The 17440-nt window shown below is 39.4% G+C and overlaps 1 protein-coding gene across 6 annotated transcripts in view; it reads left to right on the top strand.

Annotated features, from left to right (window-relative positions):
* The window catches only part of LOC137616448 (MAP/microtubule affinity-regulating kinase 3-like), a 272442-nt gene that overhangs the window by 28708 nt on the left and 226294 nt on the right, over positions 1–17440 (top strand). For 3 of the 6 annotated variants that reach the window (XM_068346220.1, XM_068346214.1, XM_068346207.1), the window contains exons 1-2: positions 1326–1623; positions 16397–16641. In XM_068346220.1, coding sequence (XP_068202321.1) covers positions 16567–16641 — 75 coding nt within the window. In that variant the 5' untranslated portion in view covers positions 1326–1623; positions 16397–16566. Of the gene's footprint in view, positions 1–1325; positions 1624–1749; positions 1875–2032; positions 2195–16396; positions 16642–17440 lie in introns of those variants that run through there. The other 3 variants (XM_068346209.1, XM_068346210.1, XM_068346208.1) reach the window with 3 other exon arrangements.

The following is a 17440-nucleotide window of genomic DNA, read 5'->3' as shown; positions in this document are numbered from 1 at the left end:
TAATTCCGATGATTATCATTTATCTGTGTGACTTAAACCTTGGAAATTATGTCAGACGACTTGCGTCGAAAGGGGGAATTTTGCCTCTGTTTTAAAGACACGTTGGATTGGGTGATTAAAATTTAAGCACCTGAAATAAAATGACCACTCTAACGTTCCCGCCAGAGGTGAATGAAACAGGTAGGTAACGCAGATGCCAGTGTTCTTTATATATTTATATTAGTACAGTATTTAAGTTTTAGGTGGGTAGAATTAACTATATGCATCATTTAAGCATTCTCTTGATAATCAGCTAAACGGACATGGGACGTAAACAATCTTGTTTTTAAAATTCCAAGATACTACGAAGTTGGTATCTCACTTCCATCACTTACGTGAGTGGGTCCATTCAACCTTAAGAAGAACTGCAGAGTTGATTCACTTCATCTCAGCTAATACTGGACTTGATATTGTCTTCATGTATGTGAATTTTACCTAGCCAGGTCTCGGAAGCAAAAATCTTTTCGCACCATTTCCCTTCTTTGCAGTCAAAGTGGATGGGTCTATAATGAGTTTGCAAGGCATCAATTTATAGCTTCGATTACATTTCGAATATGAGATTTTACCTATAGCACCACATGAAACCCCGTAAAAATGCCCATAGGTTGCAAAAGCTAAGGAAGTCAAGTACCTCCTTTAAAGGTCTACCGAATGTAAAAGAAAAAAAAAAGACGGGTTGTGTCGTCTACCCATGTAAGGACATCGTACTTGGTCGTAATACAGTATCGTCTGCTGGATACAATGACTGGAAGTATTTGTATTTTTCATTATTGGTTGATACGGAGGATTTGTATGGCTATATCAGGTCAAGGGTTGCATAAGGCAATAATTGCATGGGAATAACGGTGCATCAGGTGAGGCACCGCCTGGCAGTGACGTCATATGACAGGTGTACCATCGCCCATTCCTGGTATGTGAAACAGATCTTGCCCGTTCACTTTGGTGCATTGCAAACAAAATGTAGCATTCCAAATCTGCCAGCGCTGCAAATTTCGACGTATAGGCATTAGCTAAGGTCGCAATTCTCATTATAACCAGCGGCAGTCTTTCGGCACCGTCTGAATGTCTACCTGAGACCCAGACTGGCCATGTTCCAGTAATATTTGCCTTAGACTGACAGTCTAATAACTTAAATTTGTCATGCATATGATTGCGGAAAATAGAATTAGAATTTTTTCACTCACTAAAATATTTTCAAATATGGATCGGGGTTTTTAAAAGGGTATTAGAGGAGCAAAAGGTTTTACAAGAGTGTGAGATGTAAGGTGTGGACCAATCAGCGCGCGCGCACTGAGGTCACCGTTCACGAATCGAAATGAGTCGGCCATCTTGAGCTGTGATATGTGTTACTCTTCTACTCTGGAAATTCTCACCAATTTCGGCAAGATAACCAGATAATTTTGGCCCATATGACAGCAGAACGAAGAGTAAAGGGCTGTTATCTTCTGTATTTAGTGTGAAGTGGCAGGAAATCAGAGAAAAATCGATATTTAAACGCAAGCAAAATCAGGTGTCTCATGAGAAGGCGGGGATAAGGCTTTGGATTTGAGTGTTTTCTTCGGAAAGAAGTCGGCGCCGGCCAAGGTGAATACATTGTTTGCATACTGTTCTCTTGTTTATAGTTTCAACGTTCTTTCTGTTTAGTTTAAGATGTAAAGGAGTACATTTTGTCTGGTTATGAACTACAATATTCTGTGTCGGAGCAAGATTCAGGTCCCCAACCCATTGGCAGAATCAAGTTTGCCGTGTACTTCGATATGTGTGTACCGTCCGTCGGTTCTTCCTACCGCCCATACTCTCCGTTTTTCTACTATATTTATAGCCTGCATTTCATCGTAAGACTGAGGATTCATATTGGACCGGGTGGTGTCGTGTTCTCATAAGAAATGTCTTCATTTGGCCCATTTATTAACGTCATGGTACAAGGTATCCGGTGGTAGGGTGTATTTTCCCTCGGCCAAAGACTCCATATTAGCTTGAAGGCTGTCACTGTACGTGGTCAATTTCGAAAGATGCACATGCCCTAACGAACGCCCTGCAATTTTTCCTTCGGCAGAGAACATTTTAGCCTCCAACATTCCTGGTCTGCAGCCAAGTTCCAGTCTGAACGCAGTTAGCATAGCCCGATTTAGGATACACTTGACACTTGCTATCGGTGGGTTACTCAGTTCCCGAATTATGGTCCCGTAGAGGAAATTGGGCTATTTTTGCCGTTGTCTCGTGCCTTTTTTTTTTTTTTTTTTTCATTGTATGGTAACCTTTGCCTAAATGGGAAACATTTTGTGCAGGCGTGTGGCATTGTAGTCCATAGAGTAGGCTTGGGGTAGTTTGGGTGTAGGCCATGTTATGTTGACTTCCTGTTGTCTGCTGTTTTTGTTTGATGATGGGTAAAATTCTTTAGTTAATAATCAGCCTGGGTTTAGATAATGTGGACAAGGTGGAACAAATTTACTTACTTTTTGGCTAGCTTATAGCTTAGACTAGTTTTGAATTTATGCCTGACTAATGATCAAATAAATGTTCAAATTAATACTAAAATAAGGCTAATGTGGGCTATCATAGCCTTTAGGATAAAGGAATTTAGATAATTTTTGTAATTTGACAAGAGGGTGTTGGTTTGAAAGAATGTATTTTTAGAAAAATCCCTGCCAGACTTTTTTGCAATATTTGTCTATGTCAAGGCTGATTTACTAATTTTAGATTTCTCTATACCAGTTTATTTTTGGTCTCAATTATCTTGTATATACCAAGATGATTTTGCATAGGGATAAACTTCTTTAATTATCAGATGCAATTTGTGTAGGTTTTCTTGTGTATAGGCCTTTAAATCAAGATCATGGTTTTGATTATACTTTTTAGTGTCATGTTTTAGGAAGGGCCTAGAAATTTGTATACAGTACTGGTTAGCCTTATTAGTTCCTATTGAAAAATACCTTAAGAATGATCCATCATGTAACTCAGATCAGTTTTAAGTAAGTCGGGTTTAAGTAGTGATGGCCGCTTTGTCCGCCTGATGAAAAAGGACATGATTTCTGACTTGTGGACAGGGCTTTAATATGTGCTAGCGTAGACACATTCGTTACAATTTTCTTTTTAATTTGTCACAGCATACTGTACTATTGTGAGTGTATTTGGCGAGCTTATATTTAGTCTAATAACCTTTTTGAAACGTAAGAATTTTTTGTGTATGCTTTACTTTCATTAAAGGCTGCTTTTCTGGTACTATATAGTAGGGAAATCCTACTCACTACAGGACCTTCCTGTTCATTTTATATTATATATGTTAAGGTACATGTATTTTGCATCTTTAGTGACAATATTGATGTTGAATAATGTGAATGTAGCATTGAGAGGCTAGTGAACATTCTTACCAAAAGGGAGCCGGTTGTTGTATGTTAACCCTTTTACCCCCAAAGGACATACTGGTACGTTTCACAAAAGCCATCCCTTTACCCCCATGGACGTACCGGTACGTCCTTGCAAAAAAATGCTATTAAAATTAGTTTTTCATATTTTTTGATAATTTTTTGAGAAAATTCAGGCATTTTCCAAGAGAATGAGACCAACCTGACCTCTCTATGACAAAAATTAAGGCTGTTAGAGCAATTTAAATAAAATATACTGCAAAATGTGCTTGGAAAAAAATAACCCCCTGGGGGTTAAGGGTGGGAAATTTCCAAATACCCCGGGGGTAAAAGGGTTAATTAGTTTCATAAAGCCCCATAAGTTTATACTAATATTTACCAAAATAGTAAATTAGCTCGCACTTGTCTGTCATGAGTGGGAACCTTTTAGCATTTTGAGTGGGTTTATTATCAAAGCATAAGATGTATATACTGTATTGTATGCATTGTTATTAAGAACTGTCTATTCAACTATTGCATCTTTGCAGATGCCATTTACCCCTGCCCAAGGGTTCCATATTGCAAGATAGTATTACTGATGCACGGTATTTTCTTTTTTTCATATTTATTTTTGTGAATTTTAGAATTCATACTCTTGTATTGCTGGTGATAGTGTTACTTAGTAGATTTACATAATCTATGAATTTGAAAGTACCAAGCCATATTTGTATGAGTTTTGTTGAAATAGATTTTTCAAGAAGTTAAGCTTTAGTTTTTCAATCGACAAACAAAATTTGTATTTATTTTACCATGGATGTAAATTATTTTCCTGTCTAATAATTGAAGTGTATTTTGACATCAGAATTCAACTTGCCATCAAAATTCAAACTAGTACGTACAGTACATGAAAGCAGAATTGTTGGGATGATGGTATTGACCAGCTTAATTGCCATTTGCCCATGAACTTCTGCCATTGAGGTCCCTCCAAATTTGAGAGGTATAGTGCATGAGATTTTAAGCTACAGAAAATTCATCTGGTTGCATTTGATCTCCTTGGTCATGTCAAAGTATTACAAACCAGAGCATACCTATAGTTATTTTAGTAGAAAATAAACTAAGTAATCCCTTCCATGTCTCATAAGCTTCAATCACCAGGAACAGTAGAAAACCTGCAATCCAATACTTTGGTTTGCATTGATATGTATTATGAAAAACAATATGCATTTTAAATGGAGGTCAGTAAAACTATTCCTTGATGTCCTTATTAGAAATGGTCAGTTGGTTATTGATTAGCTAATGGTTGGGTATAGGTAACCAGTTAGTATACTGTACTTCCTGTTAGGTGAATTCTTGAAGTTTTTTGTTTACCCCTCTTAAAATCACGTACAGTAAATCTGAAAGTTTCATTTTAGGAATGACGTTTACATTGTTGATCAAACTAAATGCATAAGTATCTACTAAAATTAGAATGTAGATGAAAAAGTGTGTTGGATCAATTAGTGATCAACTCGGCAAGTAGGGATTTTCTTTTACATAAAAACTGTATTGTGTAGTGTACTTCATATTGAACTGGAAGTCAGAATTTTTTAATGATCAAGTTATTGCAACATTCTTTAGGAAGTGTAAATTTTTAAACAATGCATGTCATGGGGTATTTGAATTCTGAAATGCCTTAGCCAAAAGTCTTGTACTGTACCAAAAGTTTTATCATCTAATCCTAACAATTAGTGTTTTGAGTTTGTGAAGTGAAAGTCTTTTTAGTTCCCATACTGAGGTGCAATTTTGTGAAATCCAATGTTAAAAATAGGAAAATTTTCCGACTACCCCAAAGAGAAATAGTTTTAACCTTTTATGCAATACAGTAAATTATCTGTTCTAACCCAAGTATGGTGACCTGCCCTAACCAGTCTTAGTCTAGATAGTTACAGTATATACGTACTAGATGATACAGTTCATATGAAGAATGATTTGCTGCATGCTGCAGTGTTTTGAGTAATACATTAGAAATGCGGGAAAACACATTATAAGACTTGGCTTTTAAAGAATTAATTTACAGTGCCAGACAAGCCGTGTGTGTAGCCTTCATATTTTTTTTTCTTTCACTTCAGGAGTATATACGATGAGTTACTGTTATGTAGTCTTAGCAGCTTTGATCCTCTCTTGTTTTCAAGTGTACTCTTAAAAACAGAAAAGGTAGATGGTGATTATGAATTCTTTGGTAGTCTGGTGAAGATTCAAAACCTCGTAACTAGTGCATTTATCATCTTGTCAGTTTACAAGTTTAATTCGTTATGGGAATAAGCTCGCTACCTAAGATAACCGGTATTTTATAACAATTTGAAATTCACTTGAAGCCGTTCACAGTTGCATAGATACACATATACACTTTTTTTTTAAGGTCTTGTAATGGTAATTACCAATTTTTTACTTTTAACATAAAAAATTAATAGAATTGGAAGATTCACAATGAAAAATAGAAATAAGTGACAAATTAACTTACACTCTACCTTTGAAGAGTCAGTGGTGGCGTGATGGAGACGAGAAAGCAGGAGGAGAAGGGGTTACTGCATGTAAGAAGAATATGCATGAGTAGTTCTGGGAAAATATTGGGAGTTCCCTCTCTTGAATAATATTCACTATCACTTATTGAATCGCTTAAATTATGCTTTATGCAACTTGGTTGTCTTTTTATTTTACACATTTACTGTAGTTATGTCAGGGAACCTATCGAGAGACGGCAGCTTTCCCTGTCATGTTTCCTAAAATGTCATAAAATTCACCTGAACATGGCGTGAACACTTGCATGTGTGTCATATGAGCACCATGTAACTTATTTTGTGCCGGTCTCAATCGTAATGGTCCACAAAAAAATGCCCATACGGTTGGAAAGTGTTGCTCGTAAATCAATGCAATACTTGTAACCCAATTCAAATTTGCATGCACGTATTCCAAGTTACTCGTAACCCGAGGTACTACTGTACTTTTATTCTTGGAATCATGCCTTTGAATAGTTCGTTCCCGAGAAAGGTGGTAGTTCTTACCACTCTAACTAGCTTACTATATTATCCTTTTAAGGTTACTTGATTTTCAGTTTCTTAGGCAGTTAGTACTGTCATGGCACCTCAAATGGTGAACTTTATGTATTACATAAGGGTACTTGCAACGTCCCTTTACATCTAGCTGCACTCGCTTTTTAACCTACTACGCCTACATAAATGTTTTCATTCTTCCATCTTGATTACCACCGTCTCTAACTTATACCCTTTACTACAGCTGAAGGGGTTTTCAGGCACTGGCTGGGCCTTGGGGCCCATTTTCATTAATCCAATCCAACATATTTAACTTCTAAAATGCCAAGAATAATCACATGAATATGTGGCCATTTTAAAGCAAAAAGTTTTGCTTGGTCTTATATGTTGTGTAATCCCTTGGTATTTCGTGGTTCATCTACAGTAGTGCTCCCTCTGTACACCGCATTTTTAAATTTACAGTAATGGAGTCGTCGGCGCCCACTCGTGTCCGAGTATTGGGTTCTGTCGTTAGCCATCAGCCTCCTATCTATGGGGTGGGTGCTTGTGTCTGACGTGGCTGTTAAGTCCTAGTCTGTGGTGGAAGAGTCGCGGACAGTGTTCACAAGGGAGGGTAGGTGGTGGGCGGGGCTGTTCTAATCGCTCTCTCCTTCTTCTCCTCCTAGCCTCCTCATTTTGTCTCCTCCTCTCCTCGAATTCCACGGTGCCATGGTGTACTGTACTCCTCCAGGTATTCCTGTCCCTGGCTGTTTCTTCCCATGAGGAAGGATCGATGTCAGTTAGAGCCAGGGTGCGCTTTAGTTGATCTTTATAGCGCATTTTCGGGGCTCCTCGTGGTCTGGTGCCCTGGGTCAGTTCTCCGTAGAATATTTTCTTTGGGAGCCTAGATGGATCCATCCTATGCACGTGTCCTATCCAGCGGAGGCGGTGGTGGATGATGGTGGCCTCCACGCTGGTCAGCGAGGCACGTTCTAAGACTTCAATGTTGGTGGTGTGGCTCTCCCAGGGGATTTTCAAGATCTGCCTCAGTTTCATTTGTTGGAAGCGTTCTAGGTTTTTAATGTCGTTTCTATATAGCGTCCATGTTTTACATGCATACAGGAGCGTGGAGAGGACTACTGCCCTGAACACCATTATTTTGGTGGTCATTGTCAGTGCGTGGTTGTTAAATACGCGGCAGTTGAGTCGGCCAAAGGCGGAGTGGGCTGCCCTGATCCTGTTCTCCACGTCCTTTTTGCTTGTGGGAGCTGATGTTAGGATGCTCCCTAGGTAGGAGAACTGGTCCACCTGTTCTAACGGTTGGTCATTCACTGTGGTATTGAAGTTTGGGAGCATCAGTCCTGGTGGATGTTGGACGAGGGTCTTGGTTTTATCTGTGTTGACTTTCATCCCAAAACGTTCGTAGGCAGAGTTGTATGCATCAGCTAACGACTGCAGGTCCTCTGCCGTCTGACCTGGGGTGGCATTGTCGTCAGCATACTGCAGTTCTCGCACTGCACACAAGGTGGTCTTGGTTCTGGCGCGGAGTCTGGCGAGGTTGAAAGCGCCTCCATCCATGCGGAAACGTAGGTCGACTGGGGTGTGTCTGGGGGAATCTCGTTGGAGTACTGGAGTACTGTACATGTAAATCTATATTTCGGACCCCTTTTAGTTTGAGGGTTCTGGAGGGCAGATAAGTTTTACTGTATATTTTAAATTTTATTTTATGTCAGTTTTTTGACTTATTAAAGCTTGAATTTATATATAGATTTGAAAAATTATAGAAATTAATAAATACGGTATACTGTATTTTCTGTCAGCTTCGCAGTTTTCAGCTATTGCAGGGGTTAGCGTGGAACATGACACCCACAATAGCAGAGGGATTACTGTATCTGGCTATTTTTCCAGAAATCTTTCCTATTACTTCAGGCATCTATATAATGATTTTGACAGGATCTGGCATAGTGCCTTCTTGTGTATCATATCACTTTGTTTCCTTTTTTTCTTACCACATTTATCAAAAGGAAATATCCAGGGATATTAGCTTGAACCTTGGGGGAACTAAGAGCAGATTGGGAGTGGAGAGTGAACACGGATGGAGAATGAAGAGGGGAAGGATTGATTAGTGTAGTGTTTAATTACTGAGCTGTTGTTTGAGGCTGTACCCGCATTGCCTCTTATAGGCTGTCTAGCCCTCCATATACTCCTTTCCTCTGTTTTCTTTCCTTAACCTGTGGATATGTAATAGAGTATGTTCAAGGCCAATGATAGTTTCCTTAAAATCAAAATCTTGAAATCAATATTATTATTACTAGCTAAGCTACAATCCTAGTAGGAAAAGCTGGATGCCATAAGCCTAGGAAACCAGGAAGAATAACATATTTTACGAACAGGAACAGTACCAGAATTAATATTTCATGAATAAACTATAAGAACTAAGAAAACAAGAGGAAGAGAAATAAGATAAAATAGTGTGCCTGGGTGTACCTTCAAGCAAGAGAACTCTAATCCAAGACAGTAAAAGACCATGGTGCAGAGGCTATGGCACTACCCAAGACTAGAGAACAATGGTTTGATTTTGAAGTGTCCTAGAAGACCATACCTAAAGAGTCTCTTCTACCCTTACCAAGAGGAAAGTGGCCACTGAGCAATTACAGTGCAGTAGTTAACCCCATGGGTGAAGAAGAATTGTTTGGTGATATCAATGTTGTCAGGTGTATGAGGAAAGACGAGTATGTGTGAAGAATAGGCCAGAGAAAATGAACCATAACTTGAGAGAAGGATCCAATGTAGTACTGTCTGGCCAATCAAAGTACCCCATAAATCTCTAGCAGTAGTATCTCGATGGGTGGCTGGTGCCCTGACCAACCTACTACCTTGCAGGCAACGTTGTTGTAATTTACACACGTTTTTTAATTTTGATTTTTTTTTTTTTTTTTTACTAAGCAAACATTGGCAAATTTACAGAGAAAGACAGTACAGTACTGTGAATCAATTATGCCTATCAAGACAGTGTGGTGATAATGAGAGGGACAGTACAACACTAAATCTGCAAAATAAATCTTCACAAGTACATTTAAACGATGATTGATATGCATAGCCCTTTAATATGATCAGTACAACTAAAATTTAAATATTTCCTTTCTATTGGTATTGTCTAAAATTTTTACCTGTTGGAAAAAATTTTCAGAAGATACACTATATTTTCTACATAGCCATTACATTTCTCATACCCAGCCTGTAGAACATGCAGTACTCTATTTTTATGAATAGAACTTACCTGGCAGTTATATATATATTGCTAATGTCTCTACTTTCGGCAGAATTTTTCAAAACGCGGCAACCGCTTTGTGGTGGTTGGGCAGTTAGGTGGTTAACAACCCTTACAGGGTGGTACAAGGAATCATTCCCGTTTTTGTATTCTTCAGTTCATCTCTGCCGGCCGGATCGCTAACACGTTGGTCCGTCATTAAGAATTATTCTTCGCTTTCCCTTTTTTGCTGTACCAGTCTGCTATTTGGTGAAGTACACTGATTTGGGGATTTGGAAATTGTGTTTTTGTTATTTCTTTGCTTTTTTGCTGTTATCATTATGAGTGATAAAATTCAATTCCGTGTCTGTGTGAATGAGGAATGTAAGGTGAGATTACCGAAAATGGTGGTAGATCCTCACACCGTGTGTTTGATTGTAGGGGTTTTGAATGTGCCGTTAATAATAGGTGCGGAGAATGTAACGTTTTGGATGAAAAGAATTGGTTGATTATGAAGCGCTATGTGTGTAAACTAGAGCTCGATAGAATTAGGAGAGCTTCTATGTCTAAATCTAAGTCTGTTAGTGGAAAGGAAGACAAACTTAGTGTAGATTTATCCTTTGAGCCTACAATTAATTCCTCTTTGGAAGTTGATCCTTCCCTTGAGTTAGTAACTCCTGCCCCTTCTACAGGATCCGTATCTGCGGATGACCCTCGGTACGCTAGGATGGCTGCCGAGTTGAAGGCCATTAAAGAACAACTTGCGGCCTTTAAAGGTAAGATTAGTGAAAGTGATTTTAGTGCTTGTGAAAGTGCAGTGGAGGTGGCGATTGATCGAACCTGTCATTAACCTAGGCCTAGACCTCTACCAAGCTCCCAGGACCAAGGGAGAAGGTACATCGACAACTGAAAGGGGGTGAGAGGTACGTACCCTCGGTCAGCCGTCTCCTCAGACAGTCCTGTTGCCGATTCCCAGGCTGTTCTTGACAGTCACGGAAAAGACGTGTAGGAACCGCAAGACCGATCAGAAGTTGCTAAATCCTTTGTCTGTCATGCAGGAACAACTTTTTACGTTAGTACAAGCGTTTAGCCGCCCTCACGCCCAGTCTGATAGACGTAAAGAAGACTCTTTGCGTATTGAGAAGTCAACTTCTAAGAGGGAACGGAGTTCTTCTCCTAAGGAAACCTTACTCTCTTCGTCGAAGACATGACACCGTTCTGCTTCCTCTACTGCTCGGCGCCAGGACGATAACGGTATGCTTACGTAGGACGATACTTCCTCTCGACGCCAGGACGATAATGCCTCTCGTTCTCGACGCCAGGACGATACCGCCTCTCGTTCATGATGCCAGGACGATACCGCCTCTCGTTTACGAAGCCATGACGACTCTGCGTCTCGCTCTCGACGCCAGGACGATCCCAGCCTGCTTCCTCGGCACGATACTGCCTCTCGTTCCAAGAACTCTTCTAGCGCTTGGCGCCAAGACGACACCTATGCTCGGCGCCAGGACGCAAGCCCTCTTTTGCAGGATGAATCCTTTGATTTGCCTTTGTCTGTTTCTAAGGAGCCTTCTTCTCATTCGGAGGATGTTGCAGATATGGATCAGGGCCTCGAGGAGGTCTCTGATGACGATGATAAACCTGCTGACGCTGCCGGAGATTACAAAGTTCTCTCCCGCTCCCTTCTGGAACTTTATGGAGAGGAATTTCAACCTACTGCTCCCTCACAGGAAAGACAGACTAAGTGTCTCGAAAAAGTCCTAAGTTTCCTGGACAAGAAGAGGTGCTCAGCGAAGGAGTGGATGAGTATGCTGGGATCTCTCTCCTCCCTCGAGCAGTTTATCTCTCTGGGGAGACTCCATCTAAGGCCTCTACAGCACTTTCTTTCGAAAACGTGGAACAGAGAGATGCAGAAGTCAAGGATCTTCTGAAGTGGTGGCTGGATCCAGCCTTGTTGGGGGAAGGGATCTCCTTACACAGGAAGAACCCAGACCTAGTTTTGTTTTCAGACATGTCAGAGTCAGGTTGAGGGCCAACACTAGGAAGCAAGGAGGTCTCAGGCTCTTGGCAAGGAAATCAGTTGGAATGGCACATCAACAACAAGGAGCTGATGGCCATTTTTCTGGGGCTAAAGGCCTTCAAAGACTCGGTGTCTGGGAAGATTGTGGAGGTCAACTCAGACAACACCACAGCTCTTGCGTACATCAGAAAACAAGGGGTGACCCACTCTCTGTCCCTGTTCAAAACAGCAAGGGAGCTCCTTCTTTGGGCAAAGGAGAACAAGGTAGATCTGCTGACGAGGTTTGTACAGGGACAGAGGAATGTGAGGGCGGACATGCTCAGCAGGAAAGGGCAGGTCCTTCCCACAGAATGGACCCTCAACCAACAGGTCTGTCAGAGTCTCTGGAGGCTGTGGGGGAGACCCCTAATAGACCTTTTCCCCTCCAACTTGAGCAAGAGGATCCCCATCTATTGCTCCCTGGTTCCGGACAAGGAACTGCCAGGCAAGTATTCATAAAACTTTGTTTTATCATAAAAACTCCATTTTACACTTAACATATCTAGTGAAGGTTGTGCTGATAGCCATACAATTGGTTTTTGCAAAACCTCACTGAACTAGAATTTAACAATAATATACTCAAATTCTTTAAAGCAGAGCCAAATAAACCAGGCAACGATATCAAGCTCTCCCACAAAGTAAAGTAATCCTATTAAAATGCACAAAATCGCAATGTGATCTGAGGGCCAGTTGAAAGTAGAACATCAGCTGGTGGAAAGATGAAAACTTTGTAAACAAGGTACAGCAGTACTGACAAGGGGATGTGTTGTTAACTTGTCGACAGGTGTTTCAAATCTAGTAGAATTTTTCATTTTACCTTTTCCTGTTGGAAGCTGATGTCTGAAGCTCATGAGCATGAATAAGACACATTAAAATAATTTTATTTTTGTTGGTTATTATTGCTATATTTTTATGTGCAACATTTGAAATTTTTGACACATGCAAGTGTTGAATTTGTTGGTGTAATGGAGATACATATATCTATGCTTATGCGCTTTATAAGCAAATATATAGATAAAGGCAGAGAGATGCTGTAGGGACAATGGTTAATTTCTTCTTATTGAGGGACCATTTTTTCTCTTATTGGAATAAGTAATAAATATCCATTTATTTCAAGAAAAGTGAATCCAATTTGAGCCTTGGTAAAGTAGGGGCTTTTGTCTTTTAGTAGGTGGTTAAGTTTGCTAAATTTGCATTGTGGATATTTCTTGCTTATAATCAAAAGTCTATTAATGCTCTTTTGTACAAAGTCTGTACAAATGTAGATCGTGTAGTTTTTATGGGTTAAACTGTTACCAACCATTGATGATACTCCATTGTTATTGGTAACAATTGAAGAGGTACTATACCATTGCTGGTACTCCATTGTTATTGGTAACAATTGAAGAGGTACTATACCATTGAAGGTACTCCATTGTTATTGGTAACAGTTGAAGAGGTACTATACCATTGAAGGTACTCCATTGTTATTGGTAACAATTGAAGAGGTACTATACCATTGCTGGTACTCCATTGTTATTGGTAACAATTGAAGAGGTACTATACCATTGCTGGTACTCCATTGTTATTGGTAACAATTGAAGAGGTACTATACCATTGAAGGTACTCCATTGTTATTGGTAACAGTTGAAGAGGTACTACAGTATACATTGCAAACTTTCATGGAGTCTGTCCTCTGCGAGACAAATGGAACTAAGGGGAATACCATAATGCTGACCCCATTTCTCTCCAAGGAAATTGATAAAGGGAACTGCTATAAATATCATCACCATCCATATTCATTGCAGCTATCGAAATCCTGACTGATTAATCTGAGTTGCTTAATTCTTATAGTTTTTATTTGAACCTGGTGGAACTAACAACAATATTGATTTGATAATTTAAATAGACCATCGTACCATTATCGTTCCTAGGTCTACACAGTATATGGAGATTTACCTGACAGGACATAAATACACAGCTGCAAGAGATAAATGGACTAGGATCAAATGCTCCAATTTCTATTTTATCATATCTATTTTTTGGATGAATAAGAACAATTGCACACCATTGTGACAAGGATTGTCCAGTAAGGGCCTTGCAAGTTTGGGTTGCATGTAAGTGCAAGACCTTGTGCACAGACATAAGATCAGCTCATTTTAATATAACAAAAAAATTGCTGTGGAATAATTAATTCTTGAGCCAGGCTTCAAGAATTAACAATTCCAAGGCTCAAATTGGATTTGGACAAAGTGGGAAAGTGTGTAAATGGCAGATACATGCCTTTGTCTTCCCTTCCCCTTTCCCTCCTCTGATCAATGACATGTGGTCTTTCACCCAAGCAAGAGGAAGCTTAGCAGGTGAAACTTGCCGGGTTACAATGGTGTACAGTATGGAACACAACCTTCTCGGGAAGAGTGAGATGCCTAGACTAGATGAAACCGGTTACTTTGAATTAGCTTAGGAGGATGATGCCTTCTGAGACCTAAGAGGATGGCTCCTCAAGTTTTCCCCATGGTGGGTTGGCCTATTTGGTGAAACATCAGATTCTTGTATCCTTCGTATGGTCTAAGAACAAATGCCCGGAGAGTAAATTGTTCTCTAAGGTCGCGTTTCAAGGTCTGTGTGTATAGTAGTAAAATTTCCCTCTCCTACCTGTCTCCTATATATAAAAGGAAGAGTGTATGTATTCGTCCTCTTAAGCTAGCCATACACCTACAGATTTGATCGCTCAGTTTCAGCAGATTTGATCGCTACGGACCAAATCTCCTAAATATCTGCCTGTGTATGGGGCGATAAAGATAAAACCTCGCACATCAAATCGTTCATTTTGATCTTCCATCATGTTGGAAGTTTTTACCCCCGTACAGATTTTATCGCTGAGTCTGTGGATAATTGCGAGAGTTCTTTACTTCCGTAGAAGAGAGATACATATAATAATCAGATATCTTCATGACAATACACTGATGCATGATCATATATACAAACATATGCACATGCACACACATAGGCCTACTGAGAGAGAGAGAGAGAGAGAGAGAGCGCGCGTGCGCCTTTAGTATAACAATCAACTTGAGTCTTGTAAACAATTTATTTTATATTGTCAGTATCATCATCATCACCATTGTCACAATTAGACTCATAATAAGTCGGTTAAACATCAAAAAGTCCCGATTTTGACTTTTCTGGTTGGTTTGCCCACGTACGCCTGCCACGACTGCTGAACACACACTGGAGGTGGAGTTGGATATCTGAGCGATTTAGTCTGCGCAGTTAGTGGCGAGTAGAGCGGCAGATTTCATCTCTCGCATTCCATATCTGTTGATCATGAGCGATCAAATCTGCAGGTGTATGGCTAGCTTTAATGTTTACTGCCCACCTCATCCTCCCTGCAAACCCTAGGTTGGAATCTTAAATGGCCTAATCCCCCTTCTCCCGGACACTTGCACACAGGATGCATCTTTTTTTTCCCCTCCTCCCCTTTTGGGTCAGCAGAACTGAATTTACTTCTATTGAAAAGGTCATAGGTTTGTATAGATAGGAAAAATACAAATTACAAAAATTTGGGATTTTTTGGATGAATCTAGACAATTGCACACCATTGAAACAAGGATTGTCTAGTCTGAGCCTTGCAATTAAGGGTTGTTCATAAGAGACTTTTTAACAAAGATTTTGAGCTATTTATTGTGAGATACTGTCAGCATTGTGAAGTTGACAGTCATGAAATCATCTTGTGTTGTATTCCATTCCCTGAGTGTCTGTGATGTTCGGGTATCCCAAAGCTTATTACACTGATGTTGCTGAAGTCCTTACACAAGATTAAACCTTCCCTTTATGAACCCACCTCAAAGAAGGAAACCATTAGGTGTGTGATCTGCTAGGAGTTGGGGAGTAGGTTTTTCTTTTTTTAATCCAAGCCTTTTTTAAAGTAATAGGTTAAAATCTTTTTTTAGTGTGATGTTAAAATCTTTTCTTAGAAAAGAGAATCTAGTAAAGTGGGTGGCTCCAGTGAAAGTAGTTACTGCTGAAACAAGGATTGGCACAACTTGCACAAACCTCATCATTTTTAATGCTTGAATCAACAAAACAAGTGTTAGTTCAACCCATTTTTTACACAGGTTTTATTGGCCTTTGGCCAACCTCTGTACACCCACTGCCTCATTCCTTCCAGAACTCATTTTTATTGTTGCAAGCAGTGTATCCAGTTATCCTTATCCTTGGTATTGATTTTCACCAAAATAGAATGATAACATGACATCTTTCTTTGTCATTTCAGTTGATGATTTCTCTAGGTTTAATTTCTTGTGCTAGGTAATTGTTGTAAAGTACAGAAGAGATTTAAAAAGAACTCATTTCACACGTAAAACCGTAAAGGGAAAAGTCGGCATAAAATATATGATGGTGAGCTTTACTAGTACCAAACGGTAGTTAGGCTATCACCACTTGCCACCAGTGATGTTTGTAGCCCCTTACCAACCTGTTTATAATTTCCTTTGAAAGGGTGGTTATGTGGGGTATATTGTACTGCATAGCAATAGTTCCTGGTATTAGCTGTTCTGATGATGCATGAATTGTTAAAAGCTATATACTGTATAGTTTTCATCATTTGGTAACTTTTTCTCATAGGATTATGTTAATTTAAGGTTTATGATTATATTTATTTTGTGGTTGTATTCTTATGTTTTTTTTTTAATATTCTATTTTCTATTTTTTGCAGATTATGGATGGTAGATCACGTGTGTGAACCTATTCCAGAATATTAGTGGTGTGCACAATTGTCATGGCCACTGAATGGTAGCCCAAGCCATTCCACCCCAAAGTTCCTCTGGCACAGACTAAGCCAAACCCCACTCAAGTGCCATCCTTAGCACGCACTAAATTAACGCTATGTCGGCAAGTGTGCGTACCACTCTTCAAACAGTGCCAGAGGCCTTGCCTACTGACCATGTCACCAAGTCGAAGGTAAGATTTGTTTTAGAATAAAGCGGGTTGCCTTTCTATTTTTTGAGCAATTGCATCAAATCCTTCATAAGAACTCTGTAGTTTGCAGTTGACATCTTATGCTGTTTTTAAGCTAAAGACTTTGTATGTAGAGTAAGTTGATTCAGCTTATAATTTATAGTAATATTTAATATGCGAGAAATGCCACAGTTGCTATGGTCATCAATGTGCCTCTCTCCCTAGTTTACCAGTTATGGACTCAGTCTCTTCTGTGTCTTAATTGTTACTTCAGTTTTGCTGCTGTTTGCTCTCTCCCAGTCTTTGTTTGATCGTGTGTGTCTTCCCATAGTTTTTCATACCTTTGAGGCAAAAGGTGCCTACTAGTTCATCTAGGAGGACGTAAACATGTGTTGAGAGAATTTTAACTTTATCTTTGGACTTCAGTACTGTGTGTCATGCCACTTGAGGAAATATAAAGAATTCTACTTTTAATATTTGAAATTGCTGTGATTCACACTACTGTGCTTTGAAAGCAAAGAAAATAATGTTCTTGTTATTAGAAATTTTAGGTTGAGAATCCACCTATAAGCCTTACATTATAACGTATTTTGAGGTTTCAAGTATAAAGGTCACATCTTTACTGTACTGTTGATGTTTATATTCAGAATTTTTTATGAACTAAAAAGTACTGTAATTCTTTCTTTTGCACTTCTGCTACACAGTAAAGTGTGTAGGGGAACTCTTCAGTTTGAGTTGTGATCAGTTGTATACTTTATGTATATAAGGTATTATGTTAATGAATGCTGTATACATAAAAGAA

This window comes from Palaemon carinicauda, chromosome 22 (genome assembly GCF_036898095.1).
Source record: "Palaemon carinicauda isolate YSFRI2023 chromosome 22, ASM3689809v2, whole genome shotgun sequence".
Classification (NCBI taxonomy): domain Eukaryota; kingdom Metazoa; phylum Arthropoda; class Malacostraca; order Decapoda; family Palaemonidae; genus Palaemon; species Palaemon carinicauda.
Note: the sequence above shows the minus strand (reverse complement) of the source record. Positions and strands in the feature narration are given on the sequence as shown.